We start from the raw sequence: 17,727 nt of genomic DNA on the forward strand, positions 1-17,727 counted from the left end.
TTCTTTGGAATTGATGCTATCCCTAATTTCCCTTGTCAGCCACGGGTGCACTACCTTCCTTGATTTATTCTTTTGCCACACTGGGATGAACAAATGTTGTAGTTCGTCCATGTGATCTTTAAATGCTTGCCATTGCATATCCACCATCAACCCTTTGAGTGTCATTTGCCAGTCTATCTTAGCTAATTCACGTCTCAAACCTTCAAAGTTACCCTTCTTTAAGTTCAGGACCTTTGTTTCTGAATTAACTATGTCACTCTCCATCTTAATGAAGAATTCCACCATATTATGGTCACTCTTACCCAAGGGGCCTCTCACGACAAGATTGCTAATTAACCCTTCCTCATTGCTCAATACCCAGTCTGGAATAGCCTGCTCTCTAGTTGGTTCCTCGACTTGTTGGTTCAAAAAACAATCCCGCATACATTCCAAGAAATCCACTTCCTCAGCACCCTTACCAATTTGGTTCGCCCAATCTATATGTAGATTGGAGTCACCCATTATAACTGCTGTTTCTTTATCGCACGCATTTCTAATTTTCCGTTTAATACCACCCCCAACATCACTACTACTGTTAGGTGGCCTGTACACAACTCCCACCAGCGTTTTCTGCCCCTTAGTGTTATGAAGCTCTACCCATATCGATTCCACATCCTCCCGGCTAATGTCCTTCCTTTCTATTGCGTTAATCTCCTCTCTAACCAGCAACGCCAACCCACCTCCTTTTCTTTCATGTCTATCCCTCCTGAATATTGAATATTCCTGAATGTTAAGCTCCCATCCTTGGTTACCCCGAAGCCATGTCTCTGTGATCCCAACTATATCAGATTCATTAATAACAATGTGCTCTTTTAATTCATTCACCTTGTTACGAATGCTCCTTGCATTGACACACAAAGCCTTAAGGCGCGCTTTTACAACTCCCTTAGCCCTTATACAATTATGTTGAAAAGTGGCCCTTTTTAATGCTTGCTCTGGATTTGTCGGCCTGCCGCTTTTACTTTTCACCTTACTACTTTTTGCTTCTACCCTCATTTTACACCCCTCTGTCTCTCTGTACTGGTTCCCATCCGCCTGTTGTGAACTAACCTCCTCTCGCCTAGGCTCTTTAATTTGATTCCCACCCCCCAACCATTCTAGTTTAAAGTCATCTCAGTAGCCCTCGCTAATCTCCCCGCCAGGATATTGGTCCCCCTAGGATTCAAGTGTAACCCGTCCTTTTTTGTACAGGTCACACCTGCGCCAAAAGAGGTCCCAATGATCCAAAAACTTGAATCCCTGCCCCCTGCTCCAATCCCTCAGCCACGCATTTATCCTCCACCTCATCGCATTCCTACTCTCACTGTCGCGTGGCACAGGCAGTAATCCCGAGATTACTACCTTTGCGGTCCTTTTTCTCAACTCCCTTCCTAGCTCCCTATATTCTCTTTTTAGGACCTCTTCCCTTTTCCTACCTATGTCATTGGTACCTATATGTACCACGACCTCTGGCTCCTTACCCTCCCACTTCAGGATATTTTGGACACAGTCAGAAATATCCCGGACCCTGGCACCAGGGAGGCAAACTACCATCCGGGTCTTTGGACTGCGTCCACAAAATCGCCTATCTGACCCCCTTACTATTGAGTCCCCTATCACAACTGCCCTCTTCTTCCTTTCCCTACCCTTCTGTACGTCAAGATCTCGCTGATATTCCACACTACCAAAAGGCATAGCATTAATATTATATTCTGTCCTGAAATTTGACTTACTGAAATGAACCAGTTCATGCTTACCTGGTTTGAACAACATCTGCTACTTCTCAGCCCAGTCCTGCATTCTATCAATGTCCTGCTGAAACATAGACAACCAGACTATCCACAACACCCCCAACTTTTGTATCATCAGCGAACTTACTAACTCACCCTTCTACTTCCTCAGCCAGGTCATCGATAAAAATCACAAATAGGAGGGATTTCAGAGCAGATCGATGCCGAGCCGTCTTTAATACAGAATCATCCAGAACCACGCCTTGCCTTCTGTTGGCAAGCCAATTCTGGATCCACATAGCAAAGTCTCCTTGTATCCCATGTCCCTTTTATTTCCGAATGAGCAGAATGGGGAATCTTATCAAAAGCCTGACTGACGTCCATATACACTACATCCACTGTTCTACCTTCATCAATGTGTTTTGTTACATCCTCAAAGAGTTCAATGAAGTTCGTGAGGCACGACCTACCCTCGACAAAGACATACTGACTATCCCTAATCAGATTATATCTCTACAACTTTTCATAAATCCTGCCTCTCAGGATGTTCTCCAACAACTCGTCCGCTAAGGAAATAAGATTCACTGGTCAAGTATTTCCCCGATAATCTCTCCTCCTTTTCTTGAACAAGAAAACAACATTTGCAACTTTCCAATCCTCCGGCACTTCTCCCGTCCCTATTAATGACAAAGGCTCAGCTTCCCACTATAGCAGGGGTACAGTTCGTTCTGTCCCAGCGACCCATCGAAATTAATACCATTCAAAATATACAGCACATCCTCTTTCTTAATGTCTATACGCTCAAGCGTTTCAGTCGGCTGTAATCCATCCCCATAACCTCCATGGTCATTTTCCATGGTAAATATTGAAGCAAAGTATTTATTATGTACCTTCGCTACCTGTTCGGACTCGAGGCGCGCTTCTCCCCGATCACACCTGATCGGTCCAGTTCTCAAACGGCTCATCGTCTTGCCCTTCACATAGCTGTAGAATATCTTCGGACTTCTTTAATCTTGCTCGCCAAGGCCTACTCATGGCCCCTTCCAGCTGTCAAAGTTTCTTTCTTGAAATCCCTGCTGGCAACATTTTAATTCTCTAAAGCTCTAGCAGTACCTAGTCTCTTGAACCTTTTGGAAGATTTTCTTATATTGCAAATTAGTTTTTCCATATCCTTTTTTACACCATGGTTCTTTTACCTTACCATCCCTTCCCTGTCTCAGTACAACATACCTATGCAGAACGCCACAATTCTGCCGTGCATTTCCCTGAGAACTTATGCTCCCAAGTTCCTAGCTAATAACACACACATGACAGAAATTGTTGCTCATCTGAACTGCTGCATACAATTCACCTACGCCCGCTTTGATGAGGAAATACAACGACAGCCGGGCAACGCGCGGAGAGGCCGCGGGACCTTCTGGAAGTTGTCGTCGTTGGCCTCGCCTTCTCGCTGGCTCAGGGCAAAAACATTTTTCTTCAATCACCACAATCATCGCCGGAACGGACATACCGAGACGTCGAAGTGGAACCACGCCCATATTCGTGGACGACGTGGCCGGCGACCACCGACTGCAGGAACTCGCCGAACTCCGCCGTGGTGATGGAGCAGGAGAGGAGGGGTTGAGTATGAGGCAGATTTCCACCGTCTCCTACTGTCACAGGCAGAGGGTCCTGTCGATGACATGAATACTGACACTCGGTAGAGTCCCACGGACTCAATGTACAGTGCCTATAAAAGCTATTCACCCCGTCGGAAGTTATCATGTTTCATTGTTTTACAATATTACAACAGTGGATTTAATGTGTCTCTTTGACACTGATTAACAGAGAAAGACTCGTTCGTATCAACGGGAAACCTGGTCTCTACAAAGTGATCTAAATCAATTATAAATATGAAACACAAAACAATTTATTGTGTAATTATTCACACCTTTCAAGTCTGTATTCAGTAGATGCACTTTACAGCCTTGGCTCTGCGTGGATAGATCTCTATCAGTTTTGCACATCTGCATAACTCAATACTCCCCCATTACTCTTTTCAAAACTACTCAATCTTTGTCAGATTGCTTAGGGTTCATGAGTGAAACGCGCTTTTCAAGTCCAGCCGCAAATCCTCACTTGGACTGAGGTCTGTACTCTGACATGACTGCTCATTAACCTCGCTCTTTTAAGCCATTCCTTTGTACATTTGGATTTATGCTTGGAGTCATTGTCTTGCTTGAAAACAAATTTTCTTCGAAGTCGCAGAAATCTTGAAGACTGCAGCAGATTTTCACCCAGGAATTTCCTGCATTTTGCTGCATTAATTTTACCCTCTCCCTCCACAAGCCTTCCAGGGCCTTCTGCAGTAAAGTATCCCCAGAGCATGATGCATCCACTGTAATGCTTCAAGGTAGGGTTGGTGTGTTTCTGATTCTGGGCATGCACCAAATATAGCGTTTAGTCTGATTGCCAAAAAGCTCAATATTGGTTTCAACAGACCATAGAAAGTTTTTTCCAGCTGACACTAGAAGCTCCCACATATCTTCTGCAAAACTCTACCCCAAATTGCATGTGCGTTTTCTTCAACAGTGGGTTTCCCTATGACAAGTTCCTATAAGCTGCTGCTGGTGAATATCCAAAGCAGTCTCTCCCATCTCACCCACTGAAGCTTGTAAACTCTCCAAAGTTATCATATGTCTCTTGGTGCCCTCCGTCTGCGGAGTGCTTCTTGCAAGGTGATTCAGCTTTTCAGGACGGCCTGCTCTAGGCAGATTCACAGCTCAACCATATTATGTCCCTTTCGTGATGATAGAGTTAATTGTCCTGCGAGAGATATTCAGAGATTTGGAAATCCTCTTTCATCCATCTCCTAACTTGTGTTTTTCGATAATATTTTTGTGGAGTTGCCTGGAGTGTTATTTTCACTTCATAGTGCAGTTTCTACCAGCATACTGCCTCACCGGCAGGTGGAAATTTCAAACACAGGTGTGTTTTTACTTCATTCACTTAAAACACCTTGACTGCACATAGGTCTCCAAACTAAGTATGTGATTTCCAAAGCAATTGGCTACACCTTAAAGGGGTGAATACTTAAGCAATCAATTATTTTGTGTATTATAATTGCAATTAATTTAAATCACTTTGTACATTTTTTTTTTACTTTGACATGAAAGTCTTCTTCTGTTGATCAGTGTCAGAAATCCAAATAAATTCCACTCTGAATCAATGTTCTAAAACAGTAAAACATGTAAACTTCCAAGTGGGGAAGGGGTGGGTGAATATTTTTCATCTGCACTGTACAACATGCGTTCATACCCTTGAAGAGAATGGTAACAGTCGGTGATTCAGTACAATTTCACAAGCTACAATGACATACATGATTTCAGTAATTTTTCCTGGGAAATTGCTTATTCGGGGTACATATTTAGAACGGAAGCATACTTAAATGGGCAAGACATGATCTGACGGCTCAGATTAATTTTGGGGGACAAACTAACTCAGACAAATGGTCCGACAATGATGAGAGCCATTGATCGTGTGGATAGTCAGAGCCTTTTTCCCAGGGCTGAAATGGCTAATACAAGAGGCACAGTTTCAAGGAGCCTGGAAGCAGGTCAGGAGTGATGTCAGGGGTAAGTTTTTTTTAGGCAGAGAGTGGTGAAGCGTGGAGTGGGCTGTTGTCGACCGTGATGGAGACAGACACGATAGGGTCTTTTAGGGGACTCCTGGATGGGTAGATGGAGCTGAGGGTTATGGGTAACCCCAGATAATGTCTAAGTAAGGACATGTTCGGTACAACGTTGTGGGAGAAAGGTCCTGTATTGTGCTGTAGGTTTTCTGTGTTTCTCTATGACAATTGTTTTACGAAATTAAGCCTTGTCTGTCACTGCGGAGATTGCATTGGTCTGATGTTTTCGGTTATAAATAAGTTAAAATTCTTTATTTTTAATCTGTTGAAATCCGTCCCAGAGGAGACGCTAAATGGTAATAAAAACCCCAGAAATGTGCTGCCTGAACAGTTCATTCCGAGAGATCGCCTGTAACACAGCGGGACAAATCTCTGGACGGAGAAAATCTCTGGAATGTTGGACAGTTACAGAACTGCGCAGAAAATACTGTACGTGTTCATCGCCGTTATTGGAGTTCCTGGTGAGTGAGCAGATAAATTCATGTTTGGTATTTCTGTTTGTTAACCGGAGTGAACCTGTTCATGATCATTTGACAAGCTTCCAACTTGATGATTATTGCACAAATATCCGACAGAGATAGCGATTCTGTGAATTCAGCATTCTACTTTGTTCACTTTCAATGAAAATGGAGACTAAATCTCTCTCTCTCCGTCCCTCTCTCTCTCCAGTGAATTTAGTGGCGATTGTGATCCTGTCCCGGGGAAAGTGCGGCCTCTCTACCTGCACCACTCGCTACCTGGTGGCCATGGCAGCGGCCGATCTACTGATCGTTGTCACGCATGTCTTCTTGTATCGAATCAGTGTGTATTATTTCCCGTGGAGTTTTCTGAGCATCACTCCTGTGTGCAGTGTTACGAACGTACTGAAGTACACAGCCACAGACTGTTCTGTCTGGTTCACCGTCACTTTCACCTTTGATCGGTTTGTCGCCATTTGCTGCCAGAAGCTGAAAACAAAATATTGCACCCGGAAAAATGCAGCTATGATTCTAACAACAACTGCCGGACTGTTAATTGTGAAAAACGTTCCCCGCTATTTTTCGTTAGTACATGGTGTGATAATCGAGAATATACCTTGGTTCTGTGTGACAATCGACGATTATTTCACTGACCCCGGGTGGGTGGGATATGACTGGCTCGATACGGTTTTAACTCCGTTCCTCCCTTTCGCTGGGATCCTGCTGCTCAACGCTCTGACAGTCAGACACATTTTAGTGGCCAGTCGGGTCCGTAAGGGGCTGAAGGGTCAGAGCAAGGGGGAGAACCACAGTGACCCGGAGATGGAGAGCAGGAGGAGGTCTGTGGTTTTACTCTTCACCCTCTCCGGCAGCTTCATCCTCCTGTGGATGACGCTGGTTGCAAACGTCATATATTATCAGGTTTTGGGAAAAGGATTTCAGTTCACTTCTTCTGAGTGGATCTTCCACTTCGTCGGGATTTTGCTGAGGGATTTCAGCTGCTGTACGAACACATTTATTTACGTGGTAACTCAGTCGAAATTCAGGGAGCAGGTGATGAACCCGGTGAAATATCCGGTCAATTCGGTGCTTCAGTTCATTAATAAAGCCACGTCCTAAGCACAACACAGCGGCGGCCTCAATGTCTCCACTCCGGGATCCAGTACCTCACATTCACCACCAGATCTCCCAGTTGCTACTGCCGGGCGGATTGTCCCATCGACCGTCTGCTCCGGAATTTCAAGATAGTGCCAGGTGTCTGTCAAAGAACCATTCCAGGATGTCGATCACCAAGCGCTCTGCGGAAATGTCCAGCCATTCCCTTTCATGCCCAGTAACCTGACCGCTGACATGTCCAGAGGACGGCAGAGCTACTCTGCCGCTGGGTAGTAATGCGATATCAATCAATCCGGTTTCCGCCTTCTACATGATTTACTGGCAAACGTGAAGAGAAGATGTATATGTCTACAGAGAGTGAGGAAGAGGGGAGGTAAGAGTGTTAGGAAAGAGAGAGACTGAGGCGGGGGCGAGAGAGGCAGAAAAGGACAGAGAGAGAGAGGACTGTGGAGCAGAGTGGAGATCCTGGGAAAGAGTTTGGGAGAGGGTGAGCGGAACAAGGAGTGAGAACTCAGGAAAGAAAGAGAAAGAGAAACGGGGACAGAGACTGATAGATAAAGGATCCGAGATAAACAGCGACGGGGTAGTGAGGGTAAGAGAGACGGGCGGGGGGTTGCGGAAGGGAAGGACGAGAGGGATTGAGGGGAACTGGGGAGAGAGGAGCAGACAGAGTGGAATTGTTCAGGAGACGAATGTAGGTGAAGGGAGAGGGGGAAGTGGGAGGAGGAGGCAGTGGGAGACAGAGAGTGGGAAAGAGACAGTGGGAGACAAGAGATGGAGAGAAAGACAGGGATAGGGAAAGGGGACAGGAAGTGGAGATAGTGAAAAGTGCTGCGGGGAGAGTTGGAAGAAATGGCGATTTTTTGGCTGCGGGATGAAGGACAAGGGTGTGTGTGCGAGAGGGAGAGAGAGAGAGAGAGATAAAGAGAGAGAGGGAGAAACGCAGGGAACGAGATGCATAGACTGGAGCAAAGGATGGAGAGAGAGGTAGAGAACGGAAGTTAATGTGGAGTCGGAGAATCACGGTGAATGACCAGACCCCGTGGAGTACCGGGACACAGTTAAACACGGATAGACGGGGCGGTGAAGGAGGCGGACGTGGTACAGGAGTCGGGACGTCACGTGAACATGACGTTAGAACATAGAACATAGAATAGTACATTACAGAACAGGCCCTTCGGCCCACAATGTTGTGCCGACCCTCAAACCCTGCCTCCCATATAAGCCCCCACCTTAGATTCCTCCATAAGTCTAGTAGTCTTTTAAACTTCACTAGTGTATCTTCCTCCACCACTGACTCAGGCAGTGCATTCCATGCACCAACCACTGTCTGAGTAAAAAACCTTCCTCTAATATCCCCCTTGAACTTCCCACCCCTTACCTTAAAGCCATGTCCTCTTGTATTGATCAGTGGTGCCCTGGGGAAGAGGCGCTGGCTATCCACTCTATCTATTCCTCTTATTGTGTGCGGTTCTGGTCTCCTAGCGACAGGAAGGCTGTGAGAAAGCCAGAAAGGGCGCAATAAACATTCACGGGGAATGTTTGGACAACCGATGATACGGCAGAGGAAGAGGCCCCGAACCCCGGGATGTTTGACAGACACAGCAATTTGTCTGTGAAAAAGCCTCTTAAAACCCCTTATCGTATCGATCTCCCCCAGTAGCCACGGCAACACATTCCAGGCACGCAGCGTAAAAAGAAACTCTCTGAACTGACCCACACTCACCTTGAAATCATGTCCTCTGGTAATAGAGATTTTCACCTCGTGAACAAACGATGTCGGTTCTCTTCTCCCAGATCTCTTCTCAGCCTCAGTCTGCCTCAGGTCTCCCCTCAGCCCCCATCGCTACAGAGGAAACAACCGAGTCTGTACGACCTTTCATTCCCTCTGATCCATGAGGCAACCCCTCCATTTCCAGAATATTAGCTCTCACACGATCCTCTCTCCTCCGTAACAGGGTTAGAGTTCCTCCTGTTGTCAACTAGCGACCCATGGTTCTGTGGTGGTGATGGAGACACCCGGATGGTAAGATGTGTCCAGGTGCCAGGGACAGGGATGTCTCCGATCACCCCCGTGTCATTCTAAAGGGGGAGGGTGAGAAACCAAAAGTTGTTGGTACACATTGGCACCAATGACAGGTAGAAAAAGGTGAGCAGGTCCTGAAGAGAAATTTTGGGAGCTGGGTAAGGGGTTTGGAACCGATGTGCTAGCGCCGAGGATGAGGTAGTTGGTTTGTAAACAGAGACAGTATGTTGTGAGACTGCTGGCAATGAGAGGCTGCTGATAGGGCAACCTGGCAGTCAACAGGATGAGTTGCAATGGGAAAGACGCACAGAATCTAAATGACTGAATACTGGACTGAAGGCGTTAGATTTGAATGCGCGCATCATACGAACTGACGTAGAAGAGTTACAGGTTGGCAGACATAAAGTTGTGGGCATCACTGAAAGCGTGGCTCTGTTGGTAAACATAATCAAATCAAACCATCAGAAAGAGCTGACAGTGGGTCGGAAGGTGCTGAGTCGTTGTGGGTTGAGCTAAGGAACTGCAAGTGCAAAGAAACCCCTGGTGGAAGGTATGTACGGACCCCCACACAGTAGTAAGGATATAGCCTACAAGCTACAACGGGAGATAGAAAATGCATGTCAGCAGGACAATGTTACTATAGTCATGTGGGATTTCAGTATACAGATAGATTTGGAAAACCCGGTTGGTGCTGAATGCCGTGAGGGAGAATTTCTGGAATGCCTGCGAGGTGGCTTTGGAGAGCAGCTCGTGGTTGAGCCCGCTAAGGGATCTGCTATTCTGGACAGGGTGTGATGCAATGAGGCGGGATAGAATCTGCAATTTGATAAGGGGAAGCTGAACGTAGATGCAGTGTTGCAGTGGAATGATGGAAACTGCAGAGGCATGAGAGAGGAGCTGGCCAAAAGTGATTGGAAAAGACCAATGTCACCGATAACGTCAAAGCAACAATGGCTGGAATGTCTGGAAGCAATTCAGAAAGCGCAGGATAAACACATCCCAAAGAGAAAGAAGTATTCAAAGCGCAAGATAGTCCATATGACCATAGGATGCAGGAGCAGAATTAGGACATCTGGCCCATGGACTCTACTTCACCATAACACCATATCATCCTGGTTGATCCAATTTTCCTCTCGGACCCAATCTCCTGTCTTCTCCCCGTATCCCTTCATACCCTGAACAATCAATAATATATCACCTTCGGTATTAAATGTACAAAGAGACTTGGCCTCCACAGCTGCCCATGGCAAAGAATTTCATAGATTCACCACACTGGCTGAAGAAATTCCTCCTCATCTCCGTTCTAACAGGATGCCCTCTGTTATGGGTCATCCGGTCTTAGACTCATCGACCATAGGAAAAATCCTGCCCGCATCCACTCTATCAAGGCTCCACAACGTTAAATAGGTTGCAATCAGTTCACCCCTTATTTTTCTGAATTCTGGCCCAGAGAAATCAATGGTAATATGACAACCTATTCAATACTGGAACCGTTTTCGTGCACCTCCTTTGAATCGCCTCCAGATTCAGCACATCCGTTCTAAGATAAGGAGCCCAAACCTGTTCAAAATACTACAAGTGAGGCCTCACCAGAGCTTTATAATGTTTCAACATTTCGTCCTTGCTTTAACCTTTTAGTCCTCATGAAATGAATGCGAACAATAGATTTGTCTTCCTCACCACAGTCTCAACCTACAAATTAACCTTGACGGACTTCAGCACGAGTTTTCCCAGTTTCCTCTGCACCTCGTTTTTTTTTTAATTTTCTCTCCGTTCAACCATTCATTTCTTCTTCCAAAGTTCATGACCATACACTTCCCGACTCTGTATTCCATCTGCAATTTCCAGTCCCAATCTGTCTAGCTCCTTCTGTCGCCTCTCTACTTCCTCAGAACTACCTTCCCCCAGCCCCCCATCTCTGTTCATGTCCTCTGCAGATTTTGCAACAAAGCCATCAAATACATCATCCAAGTCACTGCTATATAGCATAGAATAATCGGTCCCATCACAGACCCCTGTGGAACACCACTGGACATCTGCAGCCAGACAGAAATGTTCCATTTATTCACACGTTCTGCCTCCTGTCAATCAGCACTGCTTTAGCTGTGCTAAACTCTTTTCTGTAATAACATGGGCTCGTAGCTCGTTCAGCAGCCTCATTTGTCCCAGCTTTTCAAAGGCCTGAAATTCAAAGTTCACAGCATCAACCGATTGTGCTTTGTCTATATCGCTTGTTATTTCTTCAATGAATTTCAACAGATTTGTCAATAAACCATGCTTTCTACGGCCCTATTTATCATTTGCCCAAAGTACCCTGAGTCATCATCCATAATAATCAAATCCAACATCTTCCCAAACACTGAGGTCAGACCATCTGGCCTTTTGTTTCCTTTCCTCTGCCTCTCTCGCTTCTTCAAGAGTGGAGTGACACTCCTGTACTACCCTTCCAAACCGCTCTGTTCCCTATTCTTCACCAATTCCTTGTTCTTCCTTATCTCTCTTCATCCATTCTGTCTTCTCCCTCTTTCACTCCCCACTCTCCCATCTCTCTCTCTCCTTACACTTCCTTCTCTCTTTTACTCCCCCGTCTCTTCTGTCTCGCACCGCTCCCTCTCTTCTGCCTCACACACCCACTCTCCGTTTCTCTCCCGGACCCCACACTCCCTTCCATCTTCCATTCCCCTCTCTCCCTAATCTCTCTCCCAGGCCCCGCTCTCCCGTCTTTCTTCTCCCCACTCTCACTTCGTTCTCTGCCACTCCCCACTAACCTTTCTCTCTCCCACTCCCCATTCTCCCTTCTCACTCTCCCAATCCCCACTTTTCCCACTCTCTGACGCACTCCGTACCCCTCCTTCTCTCCCATACACACTCTCCCACCACCTTCACTCCCCACTCTCTCTCACTTCTCACTCTCCCTTCTTTCTCTCAAACTGCAAAAGATTCCTTCTCTCTCACACCCTCCCGACTCTACCTTCTCTCTCTCCCACTCCCTACCCTCACGGTGCTCTCTTCCGCTCCATCTTCTACTTTCTCTCTCTGCAACTGGTCCCTCTCTCTCACACTCTCTAGCCCTTCCCTCTCTCATGTTACCCGCTCCCCTTTCTTTCTCTATCATTCCACACCGCCCCTTCTCTGTGTCTCCAACTCCCCACGCTGCCCTCCCTCTCTCCCACTGCCAAACAGCCCCGACTCTCTCTCTCTTTCCTACTCATCACACTTCATTCTCTCTCCGTTCTCTGTTCCCAGTCCACACTTTCCCACTCTCCACTCTCCTTACTCTCTGTCTCCCACTGCTCGCTCTCGCTTTTCTTTCTCACATGCACACTTTCCGATTTCTCTCACTTTTCCCACTCTCCCTCATTTTTTCTCATTCTTGTTAATCTCCCATCTCTTTCACTCTCTCTACTCTTCCTTACTCCCCATTCTCCCTTCCCTTTCTCCCACTCTACCCTTTTTCTCTCTCCCAGTCCACACTCTTCCTTCAGTCCTCTATTACCCACTCCCATCTCCCTCCCCTACTTTCCCTTCTGTGTCTCACACACACCTCTCCCATCTCTCTCTACCAAACTCCATTCGTGCTTCTCCCAACAGTGCTTTCTCTTCCCAAACAACAATATAAATTCCCTTTCCCCCACTCCGCACTCTCCCTTATCTCTTTCTCTCCCCTCTCTCTTAATTGACTCTCTCCACCGGCCAGGCCATCCCATCCCCGTCACTCACTCCCCACTCTTCCTTCTTTCTGTCCCCACTCCCCTTCTCTCTCTCCCACACACAATCCTTTTACTCTCTCAACCACCACTCTCCTCTCTCCTTCATCTCCTATTCGCCGTCTCTCACTCCCACTCCACCCTCTCCTTATTCATTCCTACACGGCAAACTCCCTTCTCTCTCTCTTATCCGCACTCTCCCTTCTCTCTCCTGTACCCGCACTCCTTCTGACTCTCTGTTCCCCAATCTCCCATTTCTCTCTCCCACTCCCAATTCTCGCTTTATTCTCTCCATTACCGCGCTGTCTTCTCTCTCTCTGTTCCGTACCCCTCTCCCTTCTTCATCTCCCTTTCACACTCTCCTGTCTCCCTCCCACTCTGCTCCCTTCCCTCTCTCCCCCTCTCCGTTCACATGCTCTCCCCACGCGCACGTGTCTACCTCCCATCCTTCACTCTCCCTTTTGTCTCTCCCACACCCCACACACCCTTCGCTCTCCCATTTCCCACTCTCCCTTTTCTCTTCCACTCCACGTTCTTCATTCTGTCTCCCTTCCCATTGTCCGTTCTCTGACTCCCGTCCCCCTCTCTCCCTTCTCTCTCTCCCGCTCCCCACTCTCCCTTCTCTCTCTCCTACTCCCCAATCTCCTTTCTCTCTCACCCACACACCACTCTCCCTCCTCTCTCTCCCACTCACCACTCTCCCTTCTCTCTCGGTCAATCCCCACTCTCTCTTCACTCTCTCCCCCCCCCCCCACTGTTCCTCCTCTCTCGGCCCCTACTCACTCTCCCTTCTCACTCACCCACACACCACCCTCATTTCTCCCTCCCCCACTCTCCGTTCTCTCTCGGCCACTCCCCTCTCTCCCTTCTCATTCACCCACTCACCACTCTCCTTTCTCCCCCACTCCCCACTCTCCTTACTTTCTCTCCCCCCACTCTCCCTCCTCTCTCTCCTACTCCCCATTCTCCCTTCCTCCTGTCCGAGTGCCTTATTCCCTTCTCTCTCACACACTCGCTCTCAGATTTATCACTTCCTTTCCCGACCCACTCTCCGAATTCTCTTTCGCATTCCTGACGCTCTCTCCTCACTGACCCACGCTGACGCTTGTTTCTTTCTTTCCCACACCCCCCGTCCCTTCCGCCCTTTCACTTTCCAGTCTTCTCTGTCACCTACCGACGTTCCCCTTTCTCCTCCACATAATCATCTCTCCCATCTCTCCGTCCCAATCACCACACTCTCTTCTCTCTCTCTCACTCCCACCCTAACTTATCTTTCTCCCACTCTCCACACTCCCTCTCTCTCTCTCTCCCATTGCACATTCTCCTGTATCGTTTTCCAACTCCTCACTGTCCCATCTCTCTCTCTCACACTTCCTACACTTCATTCTATCTCACCCACACCCCACTCCCCACCCCCACCAAGCCTACGTTCTCCCTCTCTGGAGTCCACCTCCTCTCTCTCTCCATTAACTTTTCCGACTCCCCACTCTCCAACCATCTCTCTTCCTTCTCCGTCTACCTCTCCTCATTCCCCCATCTCTTTCTTCCTCCCCACTCTCTGTTCTTTCTCCCCACTCCCCATTCCCCCTTCTCTTTCTTCCTCCCCACTCTCCGTTCTTTCTCCCCACTCCCCATTCCCCCTTCTCCTTCTTCCTCCCCACTCTCCGTTCTTTCTCCCCACTCCCCATTCCCCCTTCTCTTTCTTCCTCCCCACTCTCCGTTCTTTCTCCCCACTCCCCATTCCCCCTTCTCCTTCTTCCTCCCCACTCTCCTTTCTTTCTCCCCACTCCCCATTCCCCCTTCTCTTTCTTCCTCCCCACTTTACGTTCCTTCTCCACACTCCCCATTCCCCCTTCTCTTTCTTCCTCCCCACTCTCCGTTCTTTCTCCCCACTCCCCATTCTCCCTTCTCTTTCTTCCTCCCCACTCTCCGTTCCTTCTCCCCACTCCTCATTCCCCCTTCTCTTTCTTCCTCCCCACTCTCCACTCCTTCTCCCCACTCCTCATCCCCCTTCTCTTTCTTCCTCCCCACTCTCCGTTCCTTCTCCCCACTCCTCATCCCCCTTCTCTTTCTTCCTCCCCACTCTCCGTTCCTTCCCCCCACTCCGCGTTCCCCCTTCTCTTTCTTCCTCCCCACTCTCCGTTCCTTCTCCCCACTCCCCATTCTCCCTTCTCTTTCTTCCTCCGCACTCTCCTTTCCTTCTCCTCACTCCCCATTCCCCTTCTCTTTCTTCCTCCCCACTCTCCGTTCCTTCTCCCCACTCCCTATTCCCCCTTCTCTTTCTTCCTCCCCACTCTCCGTTCTTTCTCCCCACTCCCCATTCCCCCTTCTCCTTCTTCCTCCCCACTCTCCGTTCCTTCTCCCCACTCCCCATTCTCCCTTCTCTTTCTTCCTCCCCACTCTCCGTTCCTTCTCCCCACTCCCCATTCCCCCTTCTCTTTCTTCCTCCCCACTCTCCGTTCCTTCCCCCACTCCGCGTTCCCCCTTCTCTTTCTTCCTCCCCACTCTCAGTTCCTTCTCCCCGCTCCCCATTCCCCCTTCTCTTTCTTCCTCCGCACTCTCCTTTCTTTCTCCTCACTCCTCATTCCCCTTCTCTTTCTTCCTCCCCACTCTCCGTTCCTTCTCTCCACTCCCCGTTCTCCCTTCTCTTTCTTCCTCCGCACTCTCCGTTCTCTCTCCCCACTCCCCATTCTCCCTTCTCTTTCTTCCTCCCCACTCTCCGTTCCTTCTCCCCACTCCCCATTCCCCCTTCTCTTTCTTCCTCCCCACTCCCCATTCCCCCTTCTCTTTCTTCCTCCCCACTCTCCGTTCCTTCTCCCCACTCCTCATCCCCCTTCTCTTTCTTCCTCCCCACTCTCCGTTCCTTCCCCCCACTCCGCGTTCCCCCTTCTCTTTCTTCCTCCCCACTCTCAGTTCCTTCTCCCCGCTCCCCATTCCCCCTTCTCTTTCTTCCTCCACACTCTCCTTTCCTTCTCCTCACTCCTCATTCCCCTTCTCTTTCTTCCTCCCCACTCTCCGTTCCTTCTCTCCACTCCCCATTCTCCCTTCTCTTTCTTCCTCCGCACTCTCCGTTCTCTCTCCCCACTTCCCATTCCCCCTTCTCTTTCTTCCTCCCCACTCTCCGTTCTTTCTCCCCACTCCCCATTCCCCCTTCTCTTTCTTCCTCCCGACTCTTCGTTCCTTCTCCCCACTCCCCATTCCCCCTTCTCTTTCTTCCCCCCACTCTCCGTTCCTTCTCCCCACTCCGCATTCCCCCTTCTCTCTCCCCACTCCCCACTCTCCGTTCCTTCTCCCCACTCCGCATTCACCCTTCTCTTTCTTCCTCCGCATTCTCCCTTCTCTCGCCCCACTCCCCACTATAATTTTTCTCTCTCCAACTTCCCAATCTCACTTTTCTGTCTCCAACTCCCCTCTCTACATCCCCACCCCGCATTGTTTTCTACTACTTACATTCTCCAAAATCTTATTTTCCCCCACAGCCTACTCCCCATTCTCGTCTCGTTCTTCACCTATCCCCTTCCCTCTTTCCCATTACCCACAGTCCCTTCACTTTACCTCACTCGACCACCTTCCCTCTCTCCCACTCCCACTCTCTACTCTCCCTTATCTTCTCCCCACTTCCCATTCTCCATTTCCCTCCCATCCCGCTTTTCCTCAATGTATCTTCACCCACTCCACTATTCTATCCCACATTCTCTCTCCAAATCCCCACCCAGCCTTCTCTCCCACTACCCCCTCTCGGTTCTCCATCTCTCATCCAATTTTTTTCTCTCTCCCAAACCGCACTCTCTCTTCTTCCTCTCCAACTTCATTCCCCATTCCCCTTCCCTTCGCTCTAACCTCTCTAAAACTTGTCATCTCTCTACCCCATATTTAATCATTCTCCAGCGTTTCTGCTTCCATTCTCATTGCCACTCTGTCTACCCCTTTCACTGTTCAGTGGTCTTTGCTTTCCCTTTTCTTCACCATGTTCCTCTTCTTCCTGATTTTAACAATGGTGCACACAGACACATCTGAACACCCCTTTTTCTAAGAACACGTTCCCTGAACTGATGTCCCCACTGGGCGTACATTTCTAACTGGGAATTTCGGACAGTCTGGCCCTTTCCTTGCTGAATGCATATGGAGTGGAGACAGGGGAGGCAGATGGAATGGAGTCTGTGTGTGAGAGGGAGAGGGGATAAAGTGTGCGTGGAAGTGAGGAAGGAGAGCGAGGATCTGTGAGAGATCTGCAGAGACACACAGAATATTCTGGAGGAACTCAGCAGGCCAGGGAGTATCTGTGGAAAAGAGTAAAAAGTGAACAGTTGTTCTTTCGAGCCGAGACCCTTCATCAGTAATCCATCCCAGGCGTTGTGCGAGCTTGATAGCGGGTTTATTGGGCGTTCGAGTGCGCAAGGAGCTGAGTGACAAGGCATTACTTCTAGGGATTCTCACAACAGCCGGAGTCGAATGTTAATTCACTTTCCAGCAGGTCGTAATAATCTGTTTCTGCTTAATGGCGAATGAAATTTGCAAGCCATCATAAAATAGCTGACCTGATGCCGAAGGTCAATTGCTGAGCAACGAAGTAACAGGGCGTAAACAACGGCTGCAAAGTTACAAGTAAGAGAGACATCGACTGGCTGGAAATAAAATTGCAAAACAAATCTGGAGGGACATAACAATCAGTACTTGAAATAGTTTCCCTTAAATGACGGAATATAATTTGTTTTGCGGGTAACAGGTTTTGACAAAAGGACAATAAATAACAAGAATAAATGAATATGTTTTAAAAAATGGAATAACTAAACTGGCAGAGCGACACCGAACGAAAGTCATAACTGACGGACTCCTGGTTTGATGTCTGATATTGTATGTGTTGTTCACTCGCTTTTTCCCATTTGTGTAATTGCTTCTTTTCTAGCATGTTAGGTGTTTGCGAATCTTAGAGTTGTGCTCTGAATAAGTACCTTGATCATAAATATACTTCGAAGTTTTCAACCTTTGTCCAGGTGCTCGG

The 17,727-nt window shown here is 48.2% G+C and overlaps 1 protein-coding gene across 1 annotated transcript; it reads left to right on the plus strand.

Moving 5' to 3' along the window:
* The first annotated feature begins 979 nt into the window (after nt 1-979).
* On the plus strand, nt 980-6,995 carry LOC140185017 (probable G-protein coupled receptor 139). Its single transcript, XM_072238243.1, has 3 exons — nt 980-3,372; nt 5,700-5,879; nt 6,088-6,995. The coding sequence occupies exons 2-3, from the start codon at nt 5,813-5,815 to the stop codon at nt 6,993-6,995; spliced, it is 975 nt and encodes a 324-aa protein (XP_072094344.1). The 5' UTR covers nt 980-3,372; nt 5,700-5,812.
* Nucleotides 6,996-17,727: the final 10,732 nt, after the last annotated feature.

Source organism: Mobula birostris, chromosome 20, assembly GCF_030028105.1.
Source record: "Mobula birostris isolate sMobBir1 chromosome 20, sMobBir1.hap1, whole genome shotgun sequence".
Taxonomy (NCBI): domain Eukaryota; kingdom Metazoa; phylum Chordata; class Chondrichthyes; order Myliobatiformes; family Myliobatidae; genus Mobula; species Mobula birostris.